The sequence below is a fragment of the Bos javanicus genome, chromosome 2 (assembly GCF_032452875.1).
Source record: "Bos javanicus breed banteng chromosome 2, ARS-OSU_banteng_1.0, whole genome shotgun sequence".
In the NCBI taxonomy this organism is placed as follows: domain Eukaryota; kingdom Metazoa; phylum Chordata; class Mammalia; order Artiodactyla; family Bovidae; genus Bos; species Bos javanicus.
This window is the reverse complement of record NC_083869.1, coordinates 76,546,124-76,564,616: the sequence shown is the minus strand read 5'-3', so window position 1 is coordinate 76,564,616 and position 18,493 is coordinate 76,546,124. Positions and strand designations below refer to the sequence as shown.

The window sequence follows — 18,493 nt, the reverse complement described above, 5'->3', positions numbered from 1 at the left end:
GGTTTTTAAGTGAAAACTAAGCGTCTTGGGTAGACGAAAGGCTTGCAAACCATGATCCCCCTATTCTTATGGCATTTTGCATGCCACATCCTTCCAACTTATGAGTTACCATCACCCCCGCCCCTCAGCCAAGCCTGCCCATCTTGTAAGACTCAGCTCAACATCACTTCCTGAAAGCTGTCCTGACCTCCTCTGCCACTGTCATAGATCTCACAAATAAAGGTATACTTCTTGGATATTGATAGCATTTTATGGTGATGTCTAATTAATTCCCTGAAACATAAGCAGAGACTCTATACCAGCAACACAGAGGCAAACACTTAACACGTATTGCTAACTCATTCAGCAAAGGGCATCTTGACCTGGGTGAGTAGCACGGGCAGAAGGAAGGAGATAAAGTGCTAGAGAGAACACATGGGCCCCATGATTAACGTTGCTGAAAATTCAGAACCCCTCCTCTTTCATTTCCTGCAACGAGTCTCTGAATCTCTTATTCAAAATCTCAATTTCAGAAACATCAAATAAAAGAGGAGCTAGAGCCCAGGAGAAATGAAGAGGGAAAGGGAAGTGTTGCTAAAGGTGTTAAGTTGTGAAATAGAAGTGCTGCTCTCTGTCCAGGGTCTGATCTCCTCCGGTAAAAGAAGCAGTGGGTGAGGGGTGGTAACAGCAAAGATCAGGCTTCCAGGGAGTCACCGAACTACTGGACACTGTCAAAACCTCTGTTACAGGAATCCCAGAGGGCTTGATTTCATCTGTCTGTGTGAAGGGACACACACTGGTATTCCTAACTGCAATCCCTCCCTCCTTTTCACTTCCCTCTTAACTTCAAAGTAATCAAATGTTGTTTATGCATAAAATTTTAATCCTTTCACAAATTTGTATTTTGATTTAATTTGCATATCCCATTTACTGCAAGTGAAAATCAACTTATTTAAAACATTTTTCCCTGGGCCTGAAATCCTTTTAGAAATATATTCCATTAGGCGACTCAATTATATCTAATGTGGCTGATGTCAGTGGATTTGAATTTTGGTGAAAGAAACTCATATTTAGAACAGTGAGAATGGGAATGGGGTGGGAGAACAGAGGAGAAGAGACAATAATTACCTGTCTTTGATGCTACACAGATCAATGTGTAAATCACTAAAATTCCCCAGGGAACCTTGCTGAACTGAAATGAGGTCCTTGGGCTGGTTATCAATAAAGATGAGCCTCATGCAGCCTTGGAAAGCCTTAATAGGATTTAAACATTGGGAATCGGTGAGATTGTCAGGGCACCCTGTGGGACAGAGAAAAAAAAAATAAGAAGAATACTGAAATGATCAGTCATTACTTTAGTGACCTATTGACAGAAGACCTTAAGGTCTAATTATTTCAATATTTTTTCATTCACAGCAGTGCACACATTTTTTGTTGTAAATCATACCATTCTCAGAGATGGGACAAAACTGGTACAAAATGGGGCATATTTAATCACTGTATAGAACAGAAAACAAAATATGTTACAGGGGATACTGATGCCATTGCATTTATCTCATTCTTATTTCTTTTTTCCCTATTTGTAAGCCATTTGCTATTGTTTTGTGTGGTATACTTCACTCAGCCCAAGAAAGCAACATATCATAACTACTTGGGAATTTCAGTTCTGTCTTAAAAACACACTTTTAAATGAACAATTCAATTCTGAATTACACATTCAAAGAAAATTACGCTTTGGGTAAGAACGGTAGCAGAGTAATTGTCTGGTTAATTGTCAGCATTATCAGGCTTAGTTCCTGAGAAAAGTATATACAGGAACATAACTGGAATTTTGAAGTGATATGCAAAGCAAACCCAAATGCTAAAGGAACTAAGAGTTTAAATGCACAGTTATAGGGCTGTAATCACATATATGAAAGTTTAACACCATAACCTTTTTAAAGGGTGTTGTTTTAAAAAATACGCATCACACTAATTGAGCATAGCTTGCAACCAGAGAATAACTACTTCTCATTGCCAGGTATAGAGTCACAGACGTGCATGGGTGCCTGTGCTCTTTATAAACTCCATTCCAATGGTTTTAATAGGTTCAGAGCATATGGGAATGCAAGCTTGAAAACATGGCAATAACCCATAAATAATTGGGAATTATTTCAGCCATCTCTAATAGACAGTCACTGCTGGGCTGAAGCCCAGCAGCTGGTTAACAGCTCACAGGCACACTATAAAATGAAGAGAGACGCTACAACTTCTAATTGAAGCTGTAGAGAGAATTTATGTAAGTTGACGATTATTACTCAAACTCATTTTTCACTTGCCTTAAGTTTACAGTCTACGTGTGGGGCGTTTGTTTAAACACTGTTCAGATCTCAGATAAATCTTCCCTCCTCAGCCTGGAGTCTCACAAGACCCACGTCTAAAAACACTTCTACTGGGGGAAGGGAGCTATTTTGCCTTTGAGGCATTTTGGATACTTAAGTCACGTAATTAATTCAATGTTATTTCCCCCAGAAATAAATATAAGATTGCTTTATTCTGTATCAATGAAACATTGCATATGATGCGAAATTATACATTCTGTGAGATTTATCTTTGGGGCCCCCAAGACCCTTTTTTTGCCGTCTTTAGAGTACGTCCTTCTGCTGTCACTAGTGGGGCATGGAGAACTCAGATTTAGGGTTAAATCCTGCTTCTACTACTCACACAAATTATTTCATCTCTGTAAACACCAGTGTTACTATCTGTAAAATGGAGCTAAAATTATCTACCTCACAAAGTTAGTGCCTGAATTAAATGATGTAAGGCACATAAAACAATTACAGAGGATGAAAATGTTCCCTTTCTAAAGGAATTTGTTATCTGGGCATAATATGGAGATTTGGAGTGAAGGACAGAGGCTCTGGGTCCTAAAATCAAACCACAAAGGAATCACTCCAGTCAGCTTCCCTCCTAGGACACCCTGATGTGTACACTGCCTCTTTGCCAAGTCCCTTTTATATTTCAAAGATAACCCCATGTCAATGGTATGAGAGAAGCGATTTACAAATTCTATTTCAAAGACTGTACTTTTTACAGGATACTTCTCTTTAGACCAGGCCCAGCAGATGCCCATATTTACAAAAGGTGAAACCAGTCTGCCCATTCTAATGTAGAAAGCACGATGTTGCAGGTTTAACCTTGACTCACTGAACTCTCCCAGTAATTCTGCTTTGTTTCCCCACATTCTGGATAAGGAAGTTCAGGGACCATGAGTGTGTTACTCAAGGTCAGACAGCTGCTGAGATTAATTACTCGTTAAAGACTGTTTCTATAATACCAACAATTGACAAAGTAGGCATGGATAGTTTTAATGAAAAAAAATACCCTTAAAATTAAATAAAAATGCACATATGCTATAAAAATAAAGCCTAATTATATATTTCTCCTCCTTACCAGATTGCCCTTGCCTTTTCATATTTGGCAAATTTCCTAGCATTGGAGGGGGCTGCTCTTTGTGGAGCTATAAATTCATGGCCCTTCTAGGTCTTCCTTCTAGCTCCCCTCCATGAGCATGGCCTCCAGGGATGTGAGGAAGGGATGGGTAGGGCATTAAGAAAGCAAATCAGCTGAGAAGTGATGGAGAAAGCTGAGGATGCTGGTTGTGCATTCCCATCTGGATTTTTTTCTCTTTCAGGTACTGCTGACTCTCGGTAGACTTTCTCTGAGTTTTCAACTGAGTTTCTACTCTGGAATATGATCACAGAGTTTGGCATGGCTACAAAAAATCTCCTTTGGATGTGTTACATAACACGAGCTCTTATAGATAGATTTTTTTTTTTTTCCCCTCAGCACTGACCTAGATAATTTGTACAGCTGTGAAAAGTTTGCTTCTCATTATTTTGAGCTTGAGGATAGGGATGTGGTGTGTGTGTGTGTGCGCATTGGGAGAATGGTCAATTTGACACAGAAAGAATCATTGTAGTGAAATAAGTGCCCACTGCATTCTCCCTCCCTCCTTTTTTCAACCTCAAAAGCTGGGGAATTTACCTCCAAAATAGTAGCGATTTCCAGAATAAATCTGCATCCTGCTGGTGTCCTGAGCCGGGGATGCTGCATCGTTATCCAGCGTGAGAGTGATGCGGTTCCTTCTGGCATTGATGCTAACTGAATGCCACAAGCCGTCATTCAAGTCCCTTCCTGTAAAAAACACAGGGAGGACAAGCGTAGTGATGATTGACTCGGGCAGGTTTGCAAAGAGTAAGGGAAGTTCTCTTGCCTGCTATGGTCCACGTACATACTTAGAGTGGACGCTCTCTTCATTTTGCAGCTTCCCGGGAGTCATCTTTTTCTTTTTACCATTTAATTCTATTGTTCTTTTTTTTTTAAATGGGAGCTGAACCATAGAATATACCTTCACACTAGGTCTCAGAGCCTAAGAAGAGGATTATCAGATACCTTACAAGTAGTCTCAGTATTTAGCCTGAATGCTTGCAGTAAAATAGATAGTACAGTTAACAAGTTTCTGCCCAAGAGCTTTCTTTTAATCAATACAATGGAAATAAGGCCTTAAAAACCTATAAGTTGTTTTCCACACAGGCCTTCAGTTGCCTAGATCTCAGCTGGTTCTGCTGGTAAGTTGGGGAAAGAGTAACCCCTGACTCAGACAATAAGTTGGGGAGATGGAATGCCAAAGACTGTGAGGGTGCCACTCATTGTAACAGCTGCTGTGCTGTGAAGTTGCCATTAGGGAAAGGGCAACAGTACAGAAAAGGCCTTCCATCTCAAGCGCCAAGGGACACTGAGAAGAAATGACAATTTGGGAGGAGCTTCGAGCAAATAGTCACAATGTACTAAGCTATAAAATAAACTCATCTATGCCTAAAATAAAGAATGTTGCTTAACCACTTCTAATGTTTGGTTTGAAAAAATGGGCAACACTTCTTCATATACTACAAGGCTATAGAAAACATTTATTGACTTATTGATATATAAATTCAGAGTCAAAAGATTTAAAAAAAATTCAAAATGTTCCCAGTGTTTTTTAATCTCTGAGTAGTGGAATTATAGGCAATTTTAGTTTTCTCACATTTTTCTAAACATGGCATATATATGTTTTAGTAAAATAAAACTGCTTTTAGAGGCAAAAGTAAATTAGGAAAGCTAGAGATTCCAATGATACACCAGGCAGAGGAGCCTCCTGTTGTTGAAAGGGACATAACCGACTAGTTTAATTCCAGTCTTTTTCCTTAACTAATTATGTGACACTGGCTGAGTCACCTACCTTTCCAAGCTCTGGTTTTATCTCCTGTAAATATAATTCTTACTCTATGTCATTGGTAAGGGATCCACTGAGATCAGGCAGGAAAGCTCCCAGGGTATGTAGCTTGTAGGCATAGTGGGTGTTTATTTATAGTATATTTCTCTCTTGTTCTTTTGCCCTGGATGCCTTTGGTTCACACTACACCACACTGCCAACGTCCTTTGTTGAGGAAAGTGCCTTAGGAATTAAGTCACGAGGGTTTCAACTATTTCCTACAAAATTGTTAGTGTTACTTGCTCGGTTGTGTCCGACTCTGTAAGCCCATAGGCTGTGGCCACCAGGCTCCTCTGTCCATGGAATTCTTCAGGCAAGAATACTGGAGTGGGTTGCCATTTCTGGAGGGGATCTTCCTGACCCAGGGATTGTACCCACATCTCCTGCATTGGCAGGCAGATTCTTTACCTTCTGATCCATCAGGGAAGCCCTCCTACAAAATGTTTATCATCTATTAAGGTTCAGTCTGTGCAAAGTATTCACTGAAAGAAACATAGTCCTAATACCTAGTCCGGTCACAAAGATTTGTTTGTAACCAGAGCAGAGAGCCACCCATTTCTTCACTCAACAGACACGTGTTGTGCCCTGCTACGCGCCAAGTTACCTGCCTTTCCTTATTGACTCAGTTTTCCTCCCCTGAAAAATAGAGAGAATGAGTGTACTTCTAGGGTCTTGGGAGAATTATATCCATTTATATAGTAGGACCTGTAGGACAGCCCATGTCACAAAGTAGACAATAATGTTTGCTAAAACAAAAGAACAGAACAGCAACCATAAAACGCATGCCTCTCCCCTGCCCCTGTGTTTGGGAGAGTGGATAGTCACTTCATCTGGGATAATCCACAATTAGATGGAAGAGACTTAGGCAAAGAGGTTTACAATACTGTCCTTGGAGAATTGCAGGCTAGTGGCTTAGAGAAGCAAACAGACAACAGTCCTGCTTGCAATTCTGGGTGAATCAGTAGTACAGGGATACAGAAGAAAGACCTAACTCAATATAAGGGTCTCAAAAATACTTCACAGAAAAAGTGGTGACAATTTTAGGAATTTGTGAAAACTGAGCAAGAGTTTCTCATTTCTCAAGAGTTCCAGGGACCAGAGCGCCTAAGGTCTGGAATGAAACGTAGTACAGGACAACAGGAAGCTATATGGAAAGAGGGTCTGGTCACCCAGGGGCCTCATGTACCAGGTTAAGGAAATGTTTCACCATTATCCTGGGACAAAGAATTCTGGAGGGCACTTTACCCAAGATTCTATCAGAATCTCTGGGCAAGGGACCTTGGGCATCTGCATTTTTTAAAAGTCCCTTGAATGATTCTAATATGCAGCCAGGAATGAAATCACTGATCTAGAATCTGGTGGCTCAGTGATAAAGAATCCATCTGCCAATGCCGGAGATGAGGGTTCAGTCCCTGAGCTGAGAATATTCCCCTGGAGAAGGAAATGGCAGCCCACTCCAGTGTTCTTGCCTAGGAAATCCCACGGACAGAGAAGCCTAGCAGGCTACAGTCCATGGGGTTACAAAAGAGTCAGATACAACTTAGCGACTAAACAAGAACATCAGCATGGGGATGACCTGGCTGGAGGCACACATTCAAAGACTCTGGTGACCGAGGGCAGGAACAAGGAGCAGCAAGGACGGAAGCAGAACGGGGCGTGGGGTGGGGGGAGGCCTGACATGTGCACAGGCCCCAGGGGACAGAATGATGGGGGTCTCAGGCAAAGTAGCAGCTGTGAAGATGGAGAGGAAGGGACAGATAGGAGCTATTTCTGGAGCTCAGTCTTTATAGTGCCTACTGGGACAGTCCCTGAGAAACCAGCTGGGGAGAAAGCACTGAAAATCAGACTAGAGGTCTGCAGGGCTTCTCAGAATGGCTACTAAAGAGCCCTTGCCTCTGAGCCATCCGATGGCCATAGAAGCTGCCCCCAGGAAAGCGCAGCACCAGGCTCGAAGCCCAGCTGTGATACACAGGGGCAGCTGTGCTCCATCTGTTCTGAATAACCCAGATGTAAGGGCCAGCTCCCTCCCAGCCAGTGTTCACTGCAGCCCTGAACATTTGCCTGGGGTGGAGAGGAGAACACAGAAGCTGCTCAGCCTGGAGGCCCTACTTCCCCCCAAAAGGCCAGTGGGGTCCAGCAACAGGGATTCTGCTAATGAGGCAGAGGGTCTGTCAGGTATTTCCTGGTGCTGAACATTTGACTTCTGTCAAGGGCATTGGGCAGCATAGCCAGGGGTGGGTCTTTACTCCTTTTACTGCTATTTGCATACCAATTTAAATACCTCTGCATAACAGATTAGATTTCATTTCAGGTAAGCCATAGGCTAGGCTAAAAGGGAGTCAGTAACTAGCTCAACAGATAGGGTGAAAATAGCTCTTAAAGTGAAAAAAAAGTTAGTCACTCTGTCATGTCTGACTCTTTGAGACCCACAGAGTGTAGCCCGCCAGGCTCCTCTGTCCATGAAATACTCCAGGCAAGAATACTGGTAGTGGCAGCCATTCCCTTCTCCAAGGGATCTTCTTCCCTACCCAGGGATCCAACCCAGGTCTCCCTCACTGCAGGCAGATTCTTTACCATCTGAGCCACCAAAAAATATCCTCTAAGTGCCCAGCTAAACATTAGGGACAAAGTAGGAAAGAAGATACAGACAGAGGTCAGGGGGAGTGTGCCATCGAATTACAGACCCATCATCAGGGCGCTGTACAGAAGACACAGGGCTGAGGAAGCGATGTGCTCAGTGTGGAGGCAGGACTGGAGCTAGGGCTGGGGCTGTAGCTTGCATGTTCTGTTTTGGGGTCCCCACCCTTTCCCAGGTCACTATCTGTCTTTAAAAGCTTCAGGTTACAATAAGGGATCACTTGGTTGGTGAGTTGTTTTTTCTCTTTCTTTTTTTTTTTTCTTTCTGGTCTGCTTTTCCTCTTGATTTGATCTTTTCTGATCTTTTCCTACAAGGTCCCTAGTCCCTGCAGGGGGAGCCTGTGTGAAATCTTAGCTCTTAGAAGAAAATTATGTGAACAGTAGTTCTTGCTGCTGACCACACAAAGGGATCACCTGGGGAGCTTTTGAAAAGACAGGTCTCTGGGCCCCACACCAGGTTAATTAAGGCAGACTTATGGGGTGGCCACAGGCCTTGGAAGTTTCAAAGATCTCCAGAGATTCAATTGTGCAGCCTGGGTTGAGAAGTAATCCATGAGTGGTTTCAAAAGAAGAAAGAAAGAAGCTAAGAAAAACAAGACCAGCTCTGAAGAGCTGACCTGGGCACAGATTCCAAGCTGAGTAAAGTGACAGACCTCTCTCCAAATATCTGCTTTCCCTGGGCTCTCTGTCCCCATCCTTCTGTTCATGGATCCAAAATAACACCCCTGGAGCCTCTTCAGGTTTATTTTTTAAGAACAGTCTATTAAAGGCACAGGTTTAAGTGTTATTAATTATTCACAAATTAGGGAAAATCAATAATATCAGGTTGCTTTCCTCCAAAAACCTCTCTGAGATAAACAGGTCTGAAAAAAATAGAAATTTTCAATGAAGGGGACAGGAAAGCATTACCCTTGAGGAAAGGAACCTCCTTGGGGAAATTTCTCTGGGCATAGAAGAAAAGGGTTTTTAGGGCCACTTTGGGGTGATTTAAAAGCTGAGACTTAAAAGGTGGGGCTTGGGTTCTGCAATGATTGTTGGATGATAACAAACATAAAACTTCTGAACTTTAAAGTGATATTAAATAATATTTGTCATCTCCCAGACTGGCAAAGAATAGAAAATTTTATATATATATAAAATTTATATATATATATACACACACACTTTATTTTAGTGAATATAGAGGAATCAGGCAATTTCAAAGGTTGATACATTCTTTCTAGAAGGCAGTATACCAACGAGTATCAAAAACCCTAAAAATATAATGCCTCATTTCCACGAATTTTATTTAGAAGAATCAATCCTAAAATAATAACAAAACTGCAATCAAGGTTTATGGTGAAAAGAGTTCATGACATCGTTTATAATATCATTTATGATAGCAAAAATTCACAACTGCTAATATTTCCAATAGCAATAATTTAGGTGAATCAGATGTATTGTATTTGATAATACAGAATACAACCCTGAATGTTTGCTTTTCTATATGAATTTTAGTATAATGCATCTAATGCCATAATATAAACTGTTATGTTACTACAGAGATTATATTAAATTTATAACTAAGGGAGAAATGGTATCTTTATAATGCTGTTATCCATTCAAGAATGGGATATATTTTTACATTTGTCCAAGTATTATTCAGTGCTTTTCATGAGTGTTTTAACATTTTTCTTGTATGGTTTTGCACATCTCTTGTCAAATTAAATCCAAAGTATTTCACCCAATGGCACCCCACTCCAGTACTCTTGCCTGGAAAATCCCATGGACAGAGGAGCCTGGTAGGCTGCAGTCCATGGGATCGCTAGGAGTCGGGCACGACTGAACAACTTCACTTTCACTTTTCACTTTCATGCGTTGGAGAAGGAAATGGCAACCCACTCCAGTGTTCATGCCTGGAGAATCCCAGGGACGGGGGAGCCTGGTGGGCTGCTGTCTCTGGGGTCGCACAGAGTCAGACACGACTGAAGCGGCTTAGCAGCATCAGCAGCAGTCACTATTGTAAATGAAAGTTTCACTACCATTAATAATAATTATATGAAATATAATGTAGTCATTAAAATCATAATTCCAAGAGTGGTAGTTATATCTTATTAAGTGAAATATAGTATATAGGATATTGTTCCCGTTTTGTTAAAAATGACAACAAAAAGCTTCTGCACATCAAAGGAAACTATTAGCAAGGTGAAAAGACAGCCTTCAGAATGGGAGAAAATAATAGCAAATGAAGCAACAGACAAGCAACTAATCTCAAAAATATACAGGCAACTCCTACAGTTCAACTCCAGAAAAATAAATGACCCAATCAAAAAATGGGCCAAAGAACTAAATAGACATTTCTCCAAAGAAAACATACAGATGGCTAACACACACATGAAAAGATGCTGAACATCACTCATTATCAGAGAAATGCAAATCAAAACCACTATGAGGTATCATTTCACACCAGTCAGAATGGCTATGATCCAAAAGTCTACAAATAATAAATGCTGGAGAGGGTGTGGAGAAAAGAGAACCCTCTTACACTGTTGGTGGGAATGCAAACTAGTACAGCCACTATGGAGAACAGTGTGGAGATTCCTTAAAAAACTGGAAATAGAACTGCCTTATGATCCAGCAATCCCACTGCTGGGCATACACACTGAGGAAACCAGAAGGGAAAGAGACACGTGTACCCCAGTGTTCATCACAGCACTGTTTATAACAGCCAGGACATGGAAGCAACCTAGATGTCCATCGGCAGATGAATGGATAAGAAAGCAGTGGTACATATACACAATGGAGTATTACTCAGCCATTAAAAAGAATACATTTGAATCAGTTCTAATGAGGTGGATGAAACTGGAGCCTATTATACAGAGTGAAGTAAGCCAGAAGGAAAAACACCAATACAGTATACTAACGCATATATATGGAATTTAGAAAGATGGTAACAATAACCCGGTGTACGAGACAGCAAAAGAGACACTGATGTATACAACAGTCTTATGGACTCTGTGGGAGAGGGAGAGGGTGGGAAGATTTGGGAGAATGACATTTAAACATGTAAAATACCATGTAAGAAACGAGTTGCCAGTCCAGGTTCGATGCACGATACTGGATGCTTGGGGCTGGTGCACTGGGACGACCCAGAGGAATGGTATGGGGAGGGAGGAGGGAGGAGAGTTCAGGATGGGGAATACATGTATACCTGTAGCGGATTCATTTTGATATTTGGCAAAACTAATACAATTATGTAAAGTTTTAAAATAAAATAAAATTTAAAAAAAATGACAACAAAGAGAAAACACTGGAACTAGCTTAAATGCGAGAATCACACATTCTTTTCTCTTATGTAAAGTCCTAGAATTTGTGAAGTTTCTAAAAAACTTGTGCAACATTTGTAATTATTTTTTAATATTATCAAACTGTTCAGGCTGAGATAAAGGATAGGAAATGTTTTCATTCTTTTCCACTTCTCCCTCTACATCCCCCCACCTCTCATTACTTAAAGTAACTGCTTCCTAGTTCCAGAATCCAGCCTAAGGCAATGGTATAAAAGGTCTTTCACAGAGAGCATTAAAGAGGTTTAGAAGGTTTTCTTCATAAAAAAATATAAAAATAGACACTTTCCATCCTTGCAACCAAACTTGCAGATGAAATGTGAGACACGGCCCAATTGTAAAAACAGCTAACAATACACACTACCAGTACTGAATATGTACAATGAGCCAGGCACTTTGAATATGTAATTCCTAATTTGCACAGTGTTCCCAGAGGCCAAGTTTTAGGGCCCTCATGTTACACAAGGTTAAACAAAATTGGAGAGGCTGTCCAGGCTCATATGGCTACTGTGGGGGTAGACCCAGAATTCAAACGCAGGGGTCGGGCACCCAGGCTGAGCTGTCAGGCACCCAGGTTGAGTGCTTTCTGCTCTCCACACTCCAAAGCAAACCCTGCTTTGCTCCAGGAATCATTCTGATGGCCAATTACCTCTACCTCTATTTTCTGCTGTGGAATTTAACTTTGCTTTTATTTAGTTATATTTTTGAAACAGCTTTATTGAGATAAAACTCACAGACTATACAATCTATCTGTGTAAAAAGTACAGTTCAGTGTTTTTAGTATAGTCACAGAGTTAGGCTGCCATTATAATTAATTTTAAAATGTTTGGAGCCCTCAAAGAAATGCTGTAACCTTAGCTATCAGTCTCCAATTGCCTGAATCCCCCACCTCCAGCTGTGCCAACCAATAATCTGCTTTCTGTCTCTATGGACTTGCCTGCGGAGATTTCCTATAAATGAAATAATATGTTATGTTCCCTTTTGTACTGGCTTCTTTTGCGTCACATAATGTTTTCAGGGTTCATTCTAGGTAGCAGCTTGTATCCATCTATCTGTATCAGTCTATCTACCTACCTATATGGCTGAATGTTGTTGCATTGTGTGGACAAACCACATTTTGTTTATCCTTTTGCCAGGTGATGGACATTTGAGTCACTTGCACTTTGCTGATATTATGAATAATGCCGCTATGAACATTCCTGCACAGATTTCTTTGAGGACTTAAGTCTTTAATTCTCTTAGGTGTGCACCTGGGAGCGGGATTGCTGAGTCATATATGGTATCTCCATATGTAACCTTTTGAGGAACTGTTTCAATGTTTCCTAAGTAACTGCACCACTTCTGTTCTCACAAGGCAACCTTCCCTTTGACAAGACTGAGTTCACACTTTAGTTCTGTCCTTTCATGAAACTTCAAGTTTCTATTGAATTAAAGCACAACTCAACTTTCGTCTCTCAAAATGTCCACTTAGATCTGACCTTGGACCTTTTCTACTTTGATTTTATTTTTCTAGATAAATATCATTACCAAGCATTCTTGTGTGTTTTTTAATACCTTTTTATAATGAGACCTTCACAACAATTTATAGTTCACACTTATTAAGACTGAGACTCAGGTGGCTAAGAAGTATTGCCACAGCCTGAATCTTTTTGTTTAGCAGTAAGCTTTTGCCTTGGGAGGGAGTAGAATTTCTCAAATTTGGGACTGGATAATTATTTGTTGGGGGTGTGGTGTCCTGGACTATACTTTTCTATAGGATGTTTAGCAGCATCCCTGACTCCCGGGATGCCCCCATCCCCAGCACCAAAAACATCATCAGCATCATCAGACATGGAGTTATATAAGCTGTTTGTATATTTTAGAAATTAACCCCTTCTCTGTCACAAATATTTTCTCCCATTCTGTAGGTTGTCTTTTCATTTTGTTTATGGTTTCCTCTGCTGTACAAAAGCTTTTAAGTTTAATTAGGTCCCATTTGCTTATTTTTGCATTCATTTTCATCACTCTAGGAGATGGATCCAAAAAACATTACTGCAATTTGTGTCAAAAAATGTTCTGCCTATGATTTCCTCTAGGAGATAAGGATTAACACATATACACTATGATATATAAAAAGAGAACCAACAAGCACCTGCTATATAGCAGACACAGGGAACTATATTCAATATCCTGCAATAACCTGTAATGGAGAACAATCTGAAAAAGAATATATATATATATGTGTGTGTGTGTGTATATGTATACTATATGTAACTTTGCTGTATACCTAAAATTAACACCACGTTGTAAATTACCTATACTGCAATTAAAAATGAATAAAGGGAAAAAAGAATAACACCACCAAACTCAGAGTTTTACAAAAATAAAATGATAAATGTATATGAATATTCTTGTGTGTTAGTAGCTCAGTTGTGTCTAACTCTTTTCAACCCCATAGACTATAGCCCACCTGCAGGATCCTCTGTCCATGGAACTCTCCAGGCAAGAATATTGGAGTGGGTAGGTAGCCATTCCCCTCTCCAGGGGATCTTCCTGACCCAGGGATCGAACCCAGGTCTCCTGTATTGCAGGCAGATTCTTTACTGTCCGAGCCACCAGGGAATATACTTAGCACATTATTTGGCCATGCTGAAAGACTATAAATTAAGTTTGTGCTTTAAAAAACAAACAAAAACAAAAACAAAATCATCACCAGACACTGCCAGAAGTCCCCTGCCTGAAAATGTGGGAATGGGAGGTCAGGATGGATGGGACTGGAAAATTTCCCTTGGTTGAGAATCACTGGTTTCAAGGAATAACTTGAGGTTGCAGAGTCTCAGAAAGCAAGCACTTGATTTCTGTTTCGTTCCCTTTTCTTCTCTCATTCTCAGTCCAGTTCCTAACAGGTCTTTGCATTTCAGCCTTCATCTGATTTCAGGGTCTCTCTTTACGGATTGAAGACAGAACCTTTGAAGTCAGGTGTCTGTCCCAGCATCTCTAACCATCAGCCATACAGCCACACTGGGATACACAGAGCTACAGTCCAGGCCAGAGCACAGTCCTGAAGACTCTATTTCCAATCCTGGAAATAACCTATTACAGATCTCCCCATTTCATTTATTCACCTGTGACCCTTGCTCAAGGCCCTGCCACTTATAATTTCTAACAATCTAGACAGATTTCTTAATCTCTCTCAACTCCTTCTTCATCTGTAAAACAAAGACACAACTGCCTGGCTTGACTGAGAAGTTTCTAGGGTTTATCTTCCCCAGAAAACTCAATTCAGCTGTTTTTCTACATCCTTTCATACCAACCTTTACTTAACAATTCAAAGGTAATTTCAGTGTTTGAGAGAACAAAGTGGGGAATATCTAAATAATTGAATAAGGCAGTCTTAAAATGTCAATCACATCATAAAAGAGCATATTCTAATTATTAGCACCATTATGCCACAGTTTAGGTCCTCTGTCCTCTTTTTCTTGAATACCATTTATCCATCAATTATCAAATTCTATTAACCCTTTCCTTCATATGGTGAATTAAATTCACATATTTCTTCAAATTTCCTCTCCAACTTTGATTTCATCCCCTATCAGGGAGCTGGGAATCTTTCTGATGGGTTCCCTCTTTCTCCCAGCCCCTGATCTCTTTCTGGTACAAGACAACTTGCTAGATTGAAGTATTGGAAGAGCAAGGTTATTATTAAAACTTACAGCAAAAATCCCTCCAGTGTGTCAATAGAGCCCAGTGAATGAAAGTCAAATACTTGTCTTGATGCTTGATGCCTCTGTAATCTGGTCCCCATCGGTCTTTGCCATCTTATTTCTCAGTACGCCTACACAAATTTATTACTCTAACTGGGCTAGTGTACTCATTATGCTTCTAGTGAATGCACTAAACTAACGTACTTTTCCTCCACCCTCCACCTCACCCATATGCTATTCTCCCAGCTCTCTGACTATTCAAATTCACCTTACTATCCTCCAATGCCCAGTTTTTGTCCTAGTACTTCCTCTCCTTAACTCTAGGAGCAGGAAGCTTTTTTTTTTTTTTTTTAACTTCCTATTGCAGTCACCTAGCACAGACTTGGACACAACTGAAGTGACTTAGCAGCAGCAGCAGTAGCAGCAGCATAGTACAGGACGCCTAAAAAGAACTGAATGGTTGAAACAGTAAGTTAATACACCAGGAAATGAAAAAAGAAAGTTTTCCTAGGCAAGATCTGTACATAGAGATTTCTTCTTTTGGATTCTAAAAATATCCACTGTCTGATCTATTCATTTAGTTCATATTATTTACTGCCTTGTACTATTAATTAACAATCCATCTCTGTAAGTGTTATCTCCTTGATGGTGTTCAAAGTTCCTGAGGGTCAGAGTCTGCATGGTGATTTGGTATTCCCCTCGGTATCAACAGGTATCAACAGAGCAACATCCTGCCCTCTCCAAACGTTACTTGATTGATTGAGTGTCAGACTAGCTGAATCTCCACTGCCAAGTGTCAGCAGCTGGGCCCTCCTGGCACCTGGATGATAAATCATAGGTTAAACCTTTCCTAGTTGTGAAAGGCTGGCTCATGTGTTAAGATAACCTGGATCCTCAGAACCTTTGGTCAGCATCTGGAAGGAGAACAGCTGGGTTTGACATACACTGGAATCAGATAAAAACTGTGATATGTTCATAGTTGATGGTGAAGATACAGTGTCTCTAGAAGAGACTTGAATGCTTGGTTCCAAAGTCTACACAATAAAAATGAAGGTCAGCTCCACAGCCAGATACAGCTCCTCCCTGTCAGGAGGAGGAGCTCCTCCCTGTCACCTTTAGGAGACAGCCAAACTTTGGATCCCTGACCAAAATTATGGTTCATATTTTGCCTGTGCTTCTTTGTATCTGTGACTGAGCCACCTGTGGAGTCTTAGACATCCAGATCTCCTCCTATTTCTCTCCTCTTATTGGCACATCCTTCCCTTCCTTATTTATTTAATGAAATTCTGTTCATTCTTCAAAATCGAGCTATGTTTTCCTTGCCTCTAGGAAGCCTTCACTTTCTCAGCCTTCCTGGTCCCTCTTCTCTTATGCTCCTACTGTGTCCTAAGCATCTGTCCAATTGCATAATCAGTGCTCTATACTGTCCCTTTCAACAGCACCTATGAGCTTTTGGAAGCCAATCCCTCCATCCTCTGGAGAAGGAAATGGCAACCCACTCTAGTTTTCTTGCCTGGAAAATCCCATGGACAGAGGAGCCTGGTAGGATGCAATCTATGGGGTCTCGAAGAGTCAGACATGACTGAGTGACTTCACTCTCACTTTTCACTTTCATGCATTGGAGAAGGAAATGGCAACCCACTCCAGTATTCTTGCCTGGAGAATCCCAGGGACTGGGGAGCCTGGTGGGCTGTCGTCTATGGGGTTGCACAGAGTCAGACACGACTGGAGTGACTTAGCAGCAGCAGCAGCCCTCCATCCTCAGAATTGAGTACAGTACCAGCAGAGCACAGATGCTACAAAAGCTTCCTGAATTAAACTGTGTAATAGGGAAGAACAAATCTGACTCCATACTAGATCTGCTTCTTTTACTTTAACCATTGAATTCTATTGCTTTTATTTTGAGTTAAGAATATTGCCTATAGCCTGAAATATACAGGATGGTCCAGTCTCAAGGTTTTGACCTTTAAGGCATGATACCTTTCCACTCACAGAGATAAAAAGTTGTAGCACAGAGAAAAACAACTGTGCTGGTGGAGGTTTACAGGAACATCATGACCTGGCCTATGTGGCTAGCTGTAAAAGCAATGGATTCCGACACCAAGAAGTTTGTAACAACCAACCATGCCCCTCCGTCACTTGGCCTTAAAACAATGGTTTGCTGAAACCTTTCCAGGAGTTTGAAGCTTTGTGGGACACGAGCCACCTGTTCTCCTTGTTTGGGCCTACAGTAAAACTTTCTCTGCTCCAAACTCCAACATTCTGGTATTGTTTGGCCTCATTGTGCATCAGACACAGGAACATGCATTCAGTAACAGGTGGAGGCAAAGTGAATTATATGAGAGAATTATTAAAGTATAAAACATGAAAGACTAAAGAAAATGACAACAGTTTTGACTATGAGATATTTCCCTATTAGACAAATCTAGTTCCCTGTTTCCCGTTGGAGCAAGCTGAAGAAGAATGTAGAGTAAGCTAAGAAATAAAATATTTCTGCCATTATTACTGAGACTTTAAAAAGCTATGGAGGCCCACCAGATCACTCCTTTAGTAAATATTCCCAACCTCTGCTTGATATCTTGAGGCTAAGGCAATGGCATGTCTCAGTTCACATAAAGTGGAGTGCCTCATCATATGCTTGTTTTCTGAAACTTGAACTATGGGCTCCGTCAGACAGCTTGTTGAGACAGCCATGGCCCTGTGGCTATCTACTAATATTTGTTTGTCCTTACCAATGGGATTTTCTCAACATTATCTTAGCTAAAACACAGGCATTAATGACAGCTTAATTGAAGCAGAGGATGAGGTTCACAAAGTCATCATGTTTACTTGATGTACAGATGGTGGTGATATAAACATATTCTATGAAAAAGGACAATATTGGGGAATGCTCTGCAAACTCCAGGGCTGCAGATTACAACCATCTGGTCATAAGCATCAATAGGGTGAGCACTTTCAACCTTCATGACACAGCTCTCCCTGCCATCTCCCACCTCTGGGAGCCCCACTGGCCTCTATCTAGAACTGTTGCAGCATGGATGTTGGTTAAAAACCATTGTGAACTCTTTTTCCAATGTTAAAATGAGATCCTTCAGAAATGTTTTGGAGGTCATTTCCAGTAGTTCATTTATTCAGATGCTTGCTTATACATAAGACAAATAGTTACGGAAGACCTATTATAAACAAGGTGTTAGACTAGGCCTTGGGCAAATAGTGGTGAGCAAGGCAGGCAGTGATGTTGTTCCCATGAATCCTTACATTCCATGGTGACAAGAACATTGAGAAACCAATTGTAGAGATATATGATTAATACAGGGTTCCCAGGTGGCTCAGTGGTAAAGAATCCTCCTGCCAGTGCAAGAGACACAGGGGATGCAGGTTTGATCACTGAGTGAGGAAGATCCTTTGGAGTAGGAAATGGCAACCCACTCCAGTGTTCTTTCCTAAAGAATTCTATAGACAGAGGCACCTGGCGGGCTACAGTCCATAGGGTTGCAAAGAGTTGGATACAACTGCACACACGCATGCCTGTACACATGATTAATATATTTTTCATAAATTATCTTATTGAAGTATAG

At 40.9% G+C, this 18,493-nt stretch overlaps 1 protein-coding gene across 1 annotated transcript in view; it reads right to left on the bottom strand.

The window, feature by feature from the left end:
• Window positions 1-18,493, bottom strand: part of CNTNAP5 (contactin associated protein family member 5) — a 1,042,386-nt gene that overhangs the window by 451,213 nt on the left and 572,680 nt on the right. Inside the window, exons 9-10 of the mRNA XM_061440248.1 lie at window positions 4,006-4,155; window positions 1,108-1,279 (exon numbers count right to left, since the gene is read on the bottom strand). Coding sequence (XP_061296232.1) covers window positions 1,108-1,279; window positions 4,006-4,155 — 322 coding nt within the window. The remainder of the gene's footprint in view (window positions 1-1,107; window positions 1,280-4,005; window positions 4,156-18,493) is intronic.